The sequence below is a fragment of the Lucilia sericata genome, unplaced genomic scaffold (assembly GCF_015586225.1).
Source record: "Lucilia sericata isolate MDLA Ls3-8-SP2 unplaced genomic scaffold, ASM1558622v1 Contig000212F_arrow, whole genome shotgun sequence".
Classification (NCBI taxonomy): Eukaryota; Metazoa; Arthropoda; class Insecta; order Diptera; family Calliphoridae; genus Lucilia; species Lucilia sericata.
This window is the reverse complement of record NW_023994240.1, coordinates 5,001-20,834: the sequence shown is the minus strand read 5'-3', so window position 1 is coordinate 20,834 and position 15,834 is coordinate 5,001. Positions and strand designations below refer to the sequence as shown.

The following is a 15,834-nucleotide window of genomic DNA, read 5'->3' as shown; positions in this document are numbered from 1 at the left end:
GAAATAATTGGTCATTTAAATATTCTGTGCCAAGTCCTCATTGTTAAATTTCTTACTATAGTTTTATATATAAAACAGATCGAAGAAATTTCAACCACTTGGCAACTTTAGTTGAAAAAGTTTGGAGGTCTTCAAGAAGATCTACAGCTTGGCAAAAAACTTTAGTTTGGAATCTAATGTCAAATAACTTGGTATGCAAAGGAAATAAATGCAATGATTCATTAACTTAAACATAATAATAAATTTAACAACTTGGCAACTCTGGCAAATTAAATTTTCAAAAACTACAATATATCGCCTTTAATTTGGTATAAACCGGATTAAAATCGGTTCAGTAGTAACAAAGTTATAGCGCTTTTAAAAAATGCATCCGTTTCACACATTTTTTCGTTTGCTGAAAAGCAAGAGTGCCCATCAATAGATGGCGCTGAAACAATGTAGTAACAGAGTTGCCAAATTTTGAAAATATTATTAAATTAAGGTATTTTTAAAATTGCTATAAATTTGAAAGTTTTAAGGCTATTTACTTAAAACTAATGGCAAACGTTAGCTTATAAAATTATCTATTCGTTTTATGCAATACTTGTTTCACCAGAGTTGCCATTGTTTTGAAAATGTTGTATGTTGTTATAAGTTTTTGAAATTGTTATAACTTTGAAAGTAATTAACTTAGATGAATGAAAATAGAATGGATCAAAAGGTATTAATCAGAATTATTAATTTTATAAAATATAATTATGCCAGTGTTGCCAGATTTTCAATATATACATATATAACTGTTGTTAGTTTTTTTGAATTTGTTTGAATGTAACTAAGCGTTTTGCTTGAAGCAGAAGACAAACTGTAAATTATGATTTAATCTTATTGTTTACGAAAAAATTTGTTTACCAGTGTTGCCACTGTTTTAAAAATGTTTATATTTTTGTAATTTTATTTAAAATTTGTATAACTTCAAAAGTACTGAACCGATTTGAATAGAAATTGAGTTAAATGGAAGGTATTAATTTGAATTATACATGTTGGGAAAAATTATATTGCCAGTGTTGCCAGACTTTTAAATTTTTATATTATTGTAACTTCTATGTGAATTGTTATAACTTTGAAATTCTTGATGATTAAAACTGGAGTTAATAGAAAACTTAAATATATTGCTAGTGTTGCCAGACTTTTAATTTTTATGTTATACATATTGTCATGTTTAATCGAAACGAATGCTATATTTCCCACATTCTCCAACTAAAACAACTTCTTTGTAAATGGTTAATAAGTATATATATTTTTTATAACATTTTATTATTATTTTTAAAAAATATTACATTTTTTTATATAATTATTGTTTTGTTATAGTTTGTGTTACCATTAAACATTTCCTTGAATTGAATATCTTATACAAAAAGCAATACACAAATAAATTCGCACTTAATTTAACAGAAAAGAAACACAAAATTGTTTTTAAATATTGAATAAGCCATCAATATTAGTATTTCAACCATGATTTCCGTTATAGGACAAAAACGCAAAACATTTTAAGGACTCTCCTCTACCACATCCGACAAAGGATGTTGATGAACTTTGAAAATGTTAGACAATTCATCGAGTAGAGTTTCGGAGCGATAGGCCACACGTATATCGGGTACATTGGTGCGTGTAATATCGTTGCCAGCAACACCTTCGCGGGTATAGTTTGGTCCCAGCCAATGTTGTTTCATCTGGGAAATGATTTAAATATAATTGATATAAAATATGTTTAGAATATAGTTTAAGGATTCTTACCTTGTGAGGAAAACCACTCATTAAGACACTGTTACGAGCCAATTCACACATATCACATGAGCTCAGTTTCCATACCTGAGCTGCAATACTGTATTCTTCCATTAGAGGTTCCTTGGTGAAGTGAAATTGTAAGGGATCATCTGTGGAGAGCGAGACTATAAGACCACGTGCCAAATATTCTGGTAATGGATTACGATGATAGTTAAGAAATAGCGAGTTATTGGAGAGTGGTGACATGGCTATGCCGATTTGTGTTAGATAATATAAATACTGCAAAACGGGTACTTTACGCAACAGTAAACCATGAGAGATATTCTCAGCCATTAAGTAACCACACACTAAATGTTGCACAGGTCCTGCCTCACCACAATGGGGACGTAAAACAAAAGTATTTAGGCCGCGTTCCCTGTAAAGTTAAACAAATAGTACAATTTGGGTTTGAGGTCTATTTTTCAACACAAAAGTTTACACACTTTCTAAACTGATTCAACACTGTCATATTTGCATACATATAATAGATATAGTAAGCATATGGTGGATTCTCGTCATCAGTCCATTTGGGTGGCGTAGTAATATCACCATCAAACAAAGGATTCTCCGGTTTCGATTCATCATCTACCGAATCGAAACCAATAACATAGTGTAAGAAACGATGTAGTTCAGGATGTTTACTAGGCTCTTTGGTAGCCTCGAATAAAGGCAAAAATATATTGTCCAATATGTCTTGGAATGAGGTCATTAGTTTGTTTGATTTAAAAATATCACTGAAAAGTTCAATTAAGAAAATTTAATAACATTTTTTGTTTATACAAGTAATACTTTAACACAAACTTACTAAAGTCTGGGTATTTGTATAAGCCAGCGTATATTTGTTGAATAAACATTATAATCAATGGCCCATTTGGCTAATTTCTTCCATTCATCTCGGGATTTGCCATAAATAGACAAACGTAGTTCGGCATTTTGATATTTAGATTCTTCCAAATCAAAGGCCACTTCCTTTAATAAGAAAAACAAAAGTTTAGAATATATTTGTTTTTCCATTTACTCTCCACATACCTTTATAATTTGTGCAAAATATTTTCCATTCAAAAAATTATCCGTTTTCAGGAAGACTTCTCTTAGACGCGACTCACCAATAGGATTATATTTGGCATTGAATTTATCAAAACGATGGAACGTATTACGATCGGCATGTACATCCAGCATATCTACTGTCAGATCATAAGTAGTTAAATTCATCGATTGAAATACCTGAGACAAAGTCATCTCTTGACCCTTGGTAACGGTGACCACTTCGTTGGCGCTATTTTTGAGAGTTTTCTTAATGAAACGTAATAAATGTTTTTGATTCATGCACGAGGCGGCGTGTATGTGAGTATCGACTTTTCTGTAAAAGAATTAATAATGAAATTTTAAATGATTTTGTTTTATATAGAAAAGTATTTATTTACCTTATGTTATAGAAATCTCGATGAGGCACAGCCTTTTGCGAAGCCAATTCTCTTAGTTCGTTGAGTAGAACATGCAATTGGAATTTCGATGACAAATAACATAAACGTCGATAACAAAATGATTTTCTTTGGAAAAAAGAGAGAGAGAGAGAAAAATTATATTAGATTTTGGAAATTTATTTATAGTTCTGATCTATGTACTTACAATGGTCCATCTGCTATCATGTTGCACATGATTTGCATGTCATTACAAAAATCTTTGAGTTTAGGATAATTTTGTATCATGGGCTCTTCGGATTGCTAAATTTAGAAGATAAAAAAGAAACAATACAATAAAAAAAACAGTAAGAATCGAAAATTACATATAAAACTATATATCAATAAAATTCTTTGATCGAGGCATTGACTGAAGTAAAGATCTGTTAATAAGATAAGATTAAAAGTAAGGATCATTCGCACGACAATTGCTTCGAAATGATCCATGTCATAGTCGTTCAAAGATTGTCAACTCAGCGATAGCTGTACCAAGCATCCCTTTTTTTCCTAAGGAAAGGCCAAACTCTTATAATAACTATAGTAGGATCATTTAAAAGATGTTTTCAAAGTTTTTTTTTCACCATTTGCTAAGTTAACTAAAAATAATCTTCTAATTCTACAAACTTACCTCATTTTGAAACACATTAAAAACACCATCAACAGCCCTAATGCAATATGATTTATCGGCAGGCATTTCAATATCCCAGGGATCACTTGTTTCCGTTGGTGGATGAATAGGATGATCTAAGTACGATCGACCATATACAAAAGTGTTCGTTTCAAAACAACATTACGGTGTTTAGGTGAATAATTCAAATGTGTTTTACCGAAAAAAAAGATGACAGCATGACGAGCATTGTTGTTGTTGTTGTTGTGTTTAGTTAAGTGTTAAGAAAAAAAGATTAATTGCAATGTGTTTTAAATGGTGCAAAATAAAGTGCAACCAAATTGCAATTTTTCGTTTAAAATTAAAACATTTATTTAATTGTTGTTGTTTTTATTTGTTTTTTTTTGTAGTTTTGTCAGATTTTCATCGTCGCATGTGAAAAACAGAAAAAAAATAATTTATAATTTGAGTTAAAAATAGAAAATTTACTAAACATAATCATAATATTTTAACAATACAATAGTTTTAGTAATAAATAAAAAATAAATAAAATAAATTTCAAAAGAAACATTTTCATTTTCATAACAAACCATTATTTCGTATCCAAGTATCGTGTTTTTTCGGTCTGTATAGTAGCAGTTGTATGAAATTTTTACAATCAGTGAAATAAGTGAAAAAAATGTTACAGATGTGAAGAAAGTTATTTACATTTAGTAGTAAATACTAGTGCCAAGAACTTAGAATGTTATTCTGTTACCTATTAGACACCGAACTAACTCATTCATGATCTACACGATCATTGTTTGAAATTTTTCGAAATTTGAATGCGTCATCATTTAATTAGCGAAATTTTAGTAATGAGCCCTTGACCTTTGTAAGATGTCGTTTAAAACATGTTCGTAAACTGATCTATATTTGAAATGGTAAATAAATTAAAAAAAAATTTAAGTAATTTTCTTCTCTTTCGAAATCGAATGTCGAAAACTCAATATGGAAAATTGCGAAAATTCGTTATAAAGAGGTCAATTACAGCACTCGAAGACGAACTAAAAATTCAATTTAAATACCATCAAAATCCTGGTCAATATAAAATGCCTTAATTTGATCTCAGTTTAAGCTTTTAATAATTTTACATAAGGACCAAGATCACTTTGGAATAATTAAAATATCACAATAGTAAATATTGAAAGACATCGATATCAACCATATTTTGGGTCGAGCATAATATTAATATGTGAATAAAACTCTTCATATCACTTAAGAAAATTTTCCATAACAAAATTTTTAAAATTTGAAAAAATTATGCAAAATTTTTTAAAGTGATATGAACAAATTAACATAAAACTAAAGTAAAATCTTTATTTTTAAAACTGTTACTAAGTTGTTGGCACTAAAAACATTATTATGTTTTTTTTTTTTTGTGAGTAAACAAAATCTTAAAAATGATTTGCATTCTACTAGTTGTTATTTATTAGATCTTGTGCATTAGGAGTGACCCCGAAAAAAATTTTCATTCATTCATATTAGCAGAATTAAATCTTCATAATAAACTACTGCTGCAAACCTTTCTATTCTAATAAATCTATAAGCAATTCTTTAGTTTTGAAGATTACAACAACAAATTATAGAAAACTGCAATGTGCTAACTTTAATCGTTGTTGTAAGGCTTAATAACATTGCAAATAGTTCATGAAATTAGTATACTAGACTGTAGACCAGACTAGACTGTAGACTAGACTATAGACTAGACTAGACTATATACTAGTCTATAAACTAGACTATAAACTAGACTATAAACTAGACCATACACTAAACTATAGACTAGACTATAGCCTAGACTATATACTAGACTATAGACTAGACTATAGACTAGACTATAGCCTAGACCTAAACTAGACTGTAGGCTAGACTATAGACTAGACTAGACTAGAATAGACTAGATATAGACTAGACTATAGACTAGACTATAGACTAGACTATATGACTAGACTATAGACTAGACTATAGACTAGACTATAGACTAGACTATAGACTAGACTATAGACTGACTATAGACTAGACTATAGACTAGACTATAGACTAGACTATAGACTAGCTATAGACTAGACTATAGACTAGACTATAGACTAGACTATAGACTAGACTATAGACTAGACTATAGACTAGACTATAGACTAGACTATAGACTAGACTATAGACTAGACTATAGACTAGACTATAGACTAGACTATAGACTAGACTATAGACTAGACTATAGACTAGACTATAGATAGACTATAGACTAGACTATAGACTAGACTATAGACTAGACTATAGACTAGACTATAGACTAGACTATAGACTAGACTATAGACTAGACTATAGACTAGACTATAGACTAGACTATAGACTAGACTATAGACTAGACTATAGACTAGACTATAGACTAGACTATAGACTAGACTATAGACTAGACTATAGACTAGACTATAGACTAGACTATAGACTAGACTATAGACTAGACTATAGACTAGACTATAGACTAGACTATAGACTGGACTATAGACTAGACTATAGACTGGACTATAGACTAGACTATAGACTGGACTATAGACTATACTATAGACTAGATTATAGACTAGACTATAGACTACACTATAGACTAGACCATAGACTATACTATAGACTAGACTATAGACTATACTATAGACTAGATTATAGACAAGACGATAGACTAGACTATAGCCTAGACCATAGACTAGACTAGACTAGACTATAGACTATACTATAGACTAGATTATAGACTAGACTATAGACTAGACTACAGACTAGACCATAGACTAGACTATAGACTAGACTATAGACTAGACTATAGACTAGACTATAGACTAGACTACTATATAGACTAGACTATAGACTAAACTATAGACTAGACTATAGACTAGACCATAGACTAGACCATAGACTAGACCATAGACTGTACTATAGACTAGATTATAGAATGGACTATAGAATAGACTATAGAAAAGAATATATACTGGAATATAGCAGCTATTATGAAACTTCCAAACTTAACTGGAATACAAAATTTAAAAACATTAACTAAAGTTTTCCTTTTTAAACTAAACATTTCCATTCGTAATTGGAATTATCGGCAACTATTTTCGGGGCCAACCTAATATTCACATCTGTTATTTTAGTGAAAATATACAGTTGAATGCTTAAACAGTAGCTATTAACTTTATTAATAAAAATGTTTTATTTTTATTAGTTTATAAAAATTAATACTGCTAAATTAATGCACTCAACTGTACATTAATTGTATGCGTGATTTAACCTTTTGTGTAAGGTGTTGTTGTTTTTTATATAAATACAATAAACATTATTTAGACTAATAATAACAATTGCCTAAAAAAACATATCAACAATAAAAAAAAAATAAAAATAATTGCAAAAAAAATTTCCTAAATGTTCTGTATTTTAAATCTAGTGTTCACACTAACAACGAAACTATTAAGAAATTATAAAGGTTTTTCTTTTTTCGAAACTAAACTGAGATGGCTCTGCAATTATTTTGACTATTTAGGAAAAGGCTTTCTCATGTGCTGTTATGCTCTTTTGATTTTACACATGTATAAAAAACAAACGAAAGCAGTCAAAGAGGTCGTAAGCTACTCTCTGCTGATATCTGATTGATCTCAACTATTAAACTAGCATGATAACGAAACGAACTACTAAAGAGATGTTCAGATTAATAAAATATTTGAAGTAAATTAAGAAAATTTCTGTATATGTTTTCAAAATTCTAAAAAAACGCATTTTATTTTTATAACATTTTAAATGACATTAATTGTATGCTTAAATAATTTCCTATTGCTGTTAATCTAATTATTTAAAATACAGAACATTACAATTATAAGGCGTGTTCATAACATATTAAAATAAAATCACAATAAATAAGCATTATAAGTTACTAATAATAGACTCATTTTCAAAACTAAGAAACAAATTTCAGCAATAAATGGATGTTGTCTTTTTAAGTTTAATGTTTTTTTTTGTTTGTTTTCAAAATCACAAGAAAAAAAAGAAAATAATTAACAAAAAGCAATCAATAAACGAAAGCAAGCAAAGTAAAAAAAGAACAACATAAAAAATAAACGAAAGAAAAATAAATTCAAACTTAAGCAATTGTAATCTAAAGAGATTAAGTTGAAATAAACAAAAAATTAAAAAAAAAACAATTTAAAAGAAAATTATAATAATAGAGCGTTCACATTGCCAACGAAAAAGTTTTATAAGGCAGTAATATCCAAACAATAGCTAGACTGGACTATAAAGAAACAATTGAGCGGATTTTTTTAATAAATAGTTGACAATTTTGGGTTAATTTAAGCCTTAAGTATCTTTCATTCAGAAAAGTTACATTAAATTATTTTAATAGATTTTGCAAATTTTTTTTTCTTTTCGAACATAAAAATTATAAAATTTCTAAGAAAAAATCTCAATTTTTAAATAAAATTTAATTAGGAGAAAATATTTATTATGAAAAAAGTAAAATTCGCCAGTTTTCACAATGTTCGAAAATTCGAACTTAATTTCGAAAATCCAAAAATTAGCCTAAAATGTTCTTAAAAGTCTCAATAATACAATTAGATTTAAACTTGTTTTGAAATGCAAAATATTCTTAAGTTTTTGGATATTCGAACATAGAATTTTATTCAAAGCAAGTTTTTCGTTTTTCGAATATAAAATTTTTGATATTTTCATAAAAAAATCCTTTTTTTTTAATAAAATGTTAATAGTTCTACCAAAAAAAAAATTTTATAGATACAAGTGAAATTTGTGAGTTTTAACATTATTCGAAAATTCGAACTTAATTTCGAAAATCTAAAGTTTGGCTCAAAACATAGCTTTAAGGTTATATAACACAAATATTACAAAATTTTTAATATGTTACAACCATTTCATACATTTGTCGTTATTCGAACATGAAAATTATCCAGAAAAACACATTTTTTTAATGAATTACTATATTATAATTAATTTTTGTCTAAAAATTCGAATTAAATTTTGAAAAACCAAAAATGCGCCCAAATTGTAATAAAATTTTAGAAATTCGATCTTAATTCGAAAATTCAAATGTTTAATTTGGAACTTAACAAATCTGAACCATTACTTTTCTCGATATTCTGAAAAGCTCACACAAAAAAAAAAAAAAATTCTTTTAAATAATTTTACTGCAATGTGAACACACTATTATTAAAATTTAATCAAAATAAATTAAAATAAATCCTAAATAATAAAAAAACAGCTTAAAAACAAAGTTAAAAGTTGGAAAAAAATAACTCACAAAATAAAACATAAACAAACAAAACAGAAAAAAATAATTGATAAGAACTTAATAAATTTCAAACGAGAGATAGAAAGAGAAAGAGAGAGATCATTTAATACCTCTGGGTGGTAAATGGATCATTGGTAGACTGATCTTGCGGATTAATTCTATAAAAGAATAATGAATGAAAACAAGATATTTTTTTACAAGTAAAAAAGAAGATTTAAAGAAAAAAAATAAAAGAAAATTCAATAAAACTTAATAATAATAAAAATAAATAAACTAGACTTATTAAAAAATTAGCAATATAAACTAATTGTTTACACTTTAATATTATTCTTTAAAAAAATTAAATAAAATAAATAGAAAAAAAAAACTAATCTTAATATTTATACATATTTTCACAACATTTAATTTGCTGTACAAAATAAACCATTTAAGATTTTTTTAAGTGTATAAAGAAATATTCAAAATTAAATATTGAATAATAAAAGTTAAAATAAATAAGAGTAATGGAAAAAAAGGCAAGGCTTTTTATAGTAAACTAAACATTAAACGAATTTAAATAACAAAACTTACCCGCTATAGATTTACGATCTTCATATTGGATCTTATTAAAACGATCACTTTCATGTACGGTTTTCAAAAAACGCAACGTTGTTGTGGGAAATGATTGTTCCGAAATGGACATGTAACGTGAACGCATTTCTAGAGCCTGTATAATTAAAGTGGAAGCTCGTTCTAAATCCTCCAATGGCACACCACTGGTATCTTCTCCCGAGATGGAGACACGTTGAAAATTTGGTATTAACTCATGCTCAACAAAGTTTATTGCCGGATCGTCGGTAACATCGCCCTGTACGGAGTGTTTATCGGTCATGGCACTGTAAATGGAGGGAAATTAAAAGAATTTTATGTTAATAAAATTGTAGTTTAAAATAATACTTCGAATTTAAAAGAAGTTTAAGAGCAAGAATATCTCCTTTAAACTTCAGTTTAAACTTCGAATTTAAAAGAAGTTTAAAAGCAAGAATATCTCCTTTAAACTTTCAGTTTAAACTCAGCATTTTTTTCATTTCGAAAATTTTATTTCCATTTACTCCTCTATCTAGTAGTCTGTAGTCTAGTTTATAGTCTAATTTATGGTCTAGTCTATAGGTCTAGTCTATAGGTCTAGTCTATAGTCTAGTCTAGATTAAAAAATTAGCAATATAAACTAATGTTTACCCTTTAATATTATTTTTTAAAAAATTAAATAAAATAAAAACCGACGATCCGTCTAGTCTATAGTTAGTCTATAGTCTGTATAGTCTAGTCTATAGTCTAGTCTATAGTCTAGTTCTATAGTCTAGTCTATAGTCTAGGTCTATAGTTCTAGTCTATAGTCTAGTCTATAGGTCTAGTCTATAGTCTAGTCTATAGTCTAGTCTATAGTCTCGTCTATCGTCTAGTCTATAGTCTAGTCTATAGTCTAGTCTATAGTCTAGTCTATAGGTCTAGTCTATAGTCTAGTCTCTAGTCCTATTCTATAGTTATAGTTATAGTCTAGTCTATAGTCTAGTCTATAGTCTAGTCTATAGTCTAGTCTATAGTCTAGTCTATAGTCTAGTCTATAGTCTAGTCTATAGTCTAGTCTATAGTCTAGTCTAGTAGTCTAGTCTAGTCATAGTCTATAGTCTAGTCTATAGTCTAGTCTATAGTCTAGTCTATAGTCTAGTCTATAGTCTAGTCCTATAGTCTAGTCTATAGTCTAGTCTATAGTCTAGTCTATAGTCTAGTCATAGCTAGGTCTATAGTCTAGTCTATAGTATAGTCTATAGTCTAGTCTACTGTCTAGTCTATAGTCTAGTCTATAGTCTAGTCTATAGTCTAGTCTATAGTCTAGTCTATAGTCTAGTCTATAGTCCTAGTCTATAGTCTAGTCTATAGTCTGTCTATAGTCTAGTCTATAGTCTAGTCGTATAGTCTATGTCTATAGTCTCGTCTATATTATAGTCTATAGTCTAGTCTATAGTCTTAGGTCTATAGTCTAGTCTATAGTCTAGTCTATAGTCTAGTCTATAGTCTAGTCTATAGTCTAGTCTATAGTCTAGTCTATAGTCTAGTCTATAGTCTATCTATAGTCTAGTCTATAGTCTAGTCTATAGTCTAGTCTATAGTCTAGTCTATAGTCTAGTCTATAGTCTAGTCTATAGTCTAGTCTATAGTCTAGTCTATAGTCTAGTCTATAGTCTAGTCTATAGTCTAGTCTATAGTCTAGTCTATAGTCTAGTCTATAGTCTAGTCTATAGTCTAGTCTATAGTCTAGTCTATAGTCTAGTCTATAGTCTAGTCTATAGTCTAGTCTATAGTCTAGTCTATAGTCTAGTCTATAGTCTAGTCTATAGTCTAGTCTATAGTCTAGTCTATAGTCTAGTCTATAGTCTAGTCTATAGTCTAGTCTATAGTCTAGTCTATAGTCTAGTCTATAGTCTAGTCTATAGTCTAGTCTATAGTCTAGTCTATAGTCTAGTCTATAGTCCAGTCTATAGTCTAGTCTATAGTCTAGTCTATAGTCTAGTCTATAGTCTAGTCTATAGTCCAGTCTATAGTCTAGTCTATAGTCTAGTCTATAGTCTAGTCTATAGTCTAGTCTATAGTCTAGTCTATAGTCTAGTCTATAGTCTAGTCTATAGTCTAGTCTATAGTCTAGTCTATAGTCTAGTCTATAGTCTAGTCTATAGTCTAGTCTATAGTCTAGTCTATAGTCTAGTCTATAGTCTAGTCTATAGTCTAGTCTATAGTCTAGTCTATAGTCTAGTCTATAGTCTAGTATAGTCTAGTCTATAGTCTAGTCTATAGTCTAGTCTATAGTCTAGTCTATAGTCTAGTCTATAGTCTAGTCTATAGTCTAGTCTATAGTCTAGTCTATAGTCTAGTCTATAGTCTAGTCTATAGTCTAGTCTAGTCTATAGTCTAGTCTAGTCTATAGTCTAGTCTATAGTCTAGTCTATAGTCTAGTCTATAGTCTAGTCTATAGTCTAGTCTAGTCTATAGTCTAGTCTATAGTCTAGTAGTATAGTCTATAGTCTAGTCTATAGTCTAGTCTATAGTCTAGTCTATAGTCTAGTCTATAGTCTAGTCTATAGTCTAGTCTATAGTCTAGTCTATAGTCTAGTCTAGTCTAGTCTAGTCTAGTCTATAGTCTAGTCTATAGTCTAGTCTATAGTCTAGTCTATAGTCTAGTCTATAGTCTAGTCTAGTTTAGTCTATAGTTTATTCTATAGTCTAGTCTATTGTCTAGTCTGTAGTCTAATCTTTTGTCTTGTATGAAAATCACCCTTTTAAAACTTTTTTTAACAAAAATCACACACTTTACCTTCTCTTACCTTGTAACCATTGTATCATTACTCTTAAAAAAATGATACAAATCATTTGCGAATGACATTTCTTTTCCACCTTTTCGACGTTTTCACTTTTAAATGCGAGTGTGTAACACAAAGCAATTTCAAATCGAAAGTTAAAATTTATTAACTGTCACTTTTCAACAAAACGTTATTTAATTTATACCCGATATCGTGTAAAACTCAGGTGAGTATTTAATTGCGAATAACAACACCACAGAAACATCAACAATATGAAATCTACATTTATGTATTTCATTATTATATTAATTGACCTTCAAATTCAAATGATAACGAAGAATAAAAAGGAGCAGGGAAAAAACTCAATTGCAAAACAAATTCTTCTTTTCAAATTGCACGCAATTTTCAATTTTATCACACAATACAAGACAACACATGTCCACCTACATTCCCGTTCTTTTATTAATTTCATAATTGATATTGAAATTAAGAAAGACCGTTTGATATGAGTTAACAAAACGCGACAATTTCACCACTTAGCGAAAGAAAATTAGATTTCAAAATACATACACCAGTTTTTTTTGTAAAATAGCTTGTTTTAATAATGTTGAATAAAATACAAAATCTCCAAAAACTTCTTATCTATTAAGCAGGACAATTTAAACTAAATATTATTAGGTACTTAAACTAATTAACAAAAAAATATTTCTTATTACTTTCCACTTAGAGCCATTGATTGAAAACTTGCGTGAATTCCACCAAATAAATATCGACTTGAAATGAATAAAAATTTATGATCCAAGTCACTTGTTTTCAAAATACATACATATTTAATCTAATTAGTATGTGTATTCATAGCCCGAACATACTAAAACGTTATTAAGTCATTAACCAATATTGTCTATGATACAACAAACGACAAGTGCGAATAATACAGACAAGTCGTCATTGCCTTTTAAGGATTTTTTATTGTATTGTGCGTATCAGCATTGGAATTTGTGTACTGTAGACAACTGTAGTTCTTACTTTGGACAATTGTACAAAAAATAGTGATACCGTGACTAGTTTTAAAGGGGTGTATTACTTAACAAGTGAACATTTGCTTACAATTTGAAACCATTTTATAAATGTCTCTTACACCCTGTGAATGGCCCATATTAAAGGGGGTTTCATTAGGAATGATTTCAAATTAAAAAAAACTGTCGTTCGTTATGAAACCTTCTTTATTTTAGTTCACTTTGGTAAATAGTTTTCAAAAGTTTATTACTTTTCTCTCTAGTTTTCTCCCGTTCTTTTTCTTAAGAAATCTATCGCGGGACTATAGTTTGAAAACACTGTTTTCAGTGACAAAATTCCATTCTTTTCCATTGTTGTTCCATGTACAATTTATATAATCAAAGATATTGTGCCTAATAAGTTCATTGTCTCTTTAGACGAACCGATCTATAATGATCCAATGGTTTTAAATAAAGTTTAAGTCAGAATATTGTGTTACTCACTGAAGAAAGTGAACATTTGATGCTTCCAAACAATCACCTGGCTACATTTTCGTTTTAGAATACCAAAATAAACGGAATCTCGTCATCTTCCGAAGAAATTAGGTTTTCTATCATACTTTTATAAAAATCTGTCCATTTATTATGTTATTTGACAAATAGGTTCAATACCAAAAAAATCTGTCACTTACTGAGGACGGGTTCGTCTCACGGTAAAGTTTTTCATGTCTGATTCTTTAGTATTTTTTTCAGATTTATCGGAATTGGGAGAGTCTGAGCGTTTTATCAAAGAATCTGACATTAAAAGCTTTACTGTGAGAAGGTCCAACTTAATATGTAGCTATTTGTCAAATAGGTCCAATACCAGAGTAGAAAAATCTATAGTTAACTAAGGAAATAGACTGGTGTGTGATCGTTGGCCTTCTTATGTTAAAGTATTTTATATCTGGCTCTTTAATATTGTGTTCAGATTCATCGCAATATTGACCCAATGGTGAAATTTTCTGTTCTCCGATTAATCTAAACTAAATATTAAAGAATGTGTGAGAAGACCTCTATTCCAAGGAATGGAGGAGCCTCAGCCAAGAGAAATGTACTTGGGTCGATCAAAGAACGATTTGTGGAACAAATGATAATGATAGAAAACTATTTAGGACTTGTTGGACTGTAGAGAGATTATTATGTGGTAATTAATAATGTTCTTTATAACATTCGAGAATTCCCAGAAGATATCTTCCTTTTTGGGCACCACTTTGAGATTTTATTCAGTTTCTCCAACATTTACAAAGTTTATCCAGATGAAATTTATCGATTCCGCTGAAGAATATTAAGTCTTCAGACATCGACTATTTATGAAAAAGATGAAAAGTGTTCATAATTGCATTAACTTTCTGTTCTACATATTTCTGAGGACCTCTTTTTGAAAATAATGAATGATAGAAGAATACATAAAATGCATTGGACATGTCTTAGAGGATGTCCCGTCAAAATTATTAAAATGACAGATCAAGATATCTTGGTATACGACTCTTTCTTGAACAGTCTTTAAATATTTGTAAGGCATAGGTCATATTAGACAAATATTTGCCTAAATGCTGATATAAACAATATAAGAAACTATATAAAACAAATCAGATCATATATCTTCAGAAGATACTGTTTTTAAATATATACTTTGATTGTTTTAGACTAGAACTTCTAGAATATATAGACTAAACAAAACACCGATTTTTTAAAGAAAATTTGAGAAACGAAAGTATTATATGTATGGGTGATCACGAAATGACAAAGTCCTTCTTCATTATAAAGTTTTAATGAAATTTTGCGACCATAAAAATCGAATTTTGAATTACCTTTAAACTATATCTGTTTTCAACTGAGATGGGTGCTGAGAACATATTGGTGTACATCTTAAGAGTGTCCCCCTCTTACGATATGTATTACTGTACTGAATACAGGAAAAATAAAAAAAATTAAAGTTATTGAAGATCCCGATCTCAGTACAATTTAGCCAAAAAAAGGTTTCTTCTATTCAATCGAAATGGTTCTCAAAAATTCCCTAATTATGAGCTTACTACGGGATAGATAATTGTAATTGTTGTATCCTTGGTCCACAAAAAGACTTTTAGCTTATTATGATGTACTTGATTACTGGACTCGATTTGATCTTTTTTTTCAAAATAGGTTTCAAATTGTTCGTCCTTTGGGATAGGGAACTGAGCACCCTTTCAAAAGTTTTATTTTTTTATATGAGTTAGAGACTTGCGACACTTTAGTGTTAACTGTTATTTCTGTTATACTTGACTAATATGAC

The 15,834-nt window shown here is 29.0% G+C and overlaps 1 protein-coding gene across 1 annotated transcript in view; it reads right to left on the bottom strand.

Moving 5' to 3' along the window:
• Positions 1–1,255: 1,255 nt before the first annotated feature.
• The window catches only part of LOC119602176 (AMP deaminase 2-like), a 16,296-nt gene continuing 1,717 nt past the window's right edge, over positions 1,256–15,834 (bottom strand). The window contains 10 exon segments of the mRNA XM_037953549.1: positions 1,256–1,709; positions 1,774–2,179; positions 2,247–2,537; positions 2,609–2,772; positions 2,833–3,163; positions 3,228–3,353; positions 3,433–3,527; positions 3,892–4,007; positions 9,301–9,348; positions 9,761–10,065. Of these exon segments, the coding sequence (XP_037809477.1) occupies positions 1,527–1,709; positions 1,774–2,179; positions 2,247–2,537; positions 2,609–2,772; positions 2,833–3,163; positions 3,228–3,353; positions 3,433–3,527; positions 3,892–4,007; positions 9,301–9,348; positions 9,761–10,065 (2,065 nt within the window). The 3' untranslated portion in view covers positions 1,256–1,526.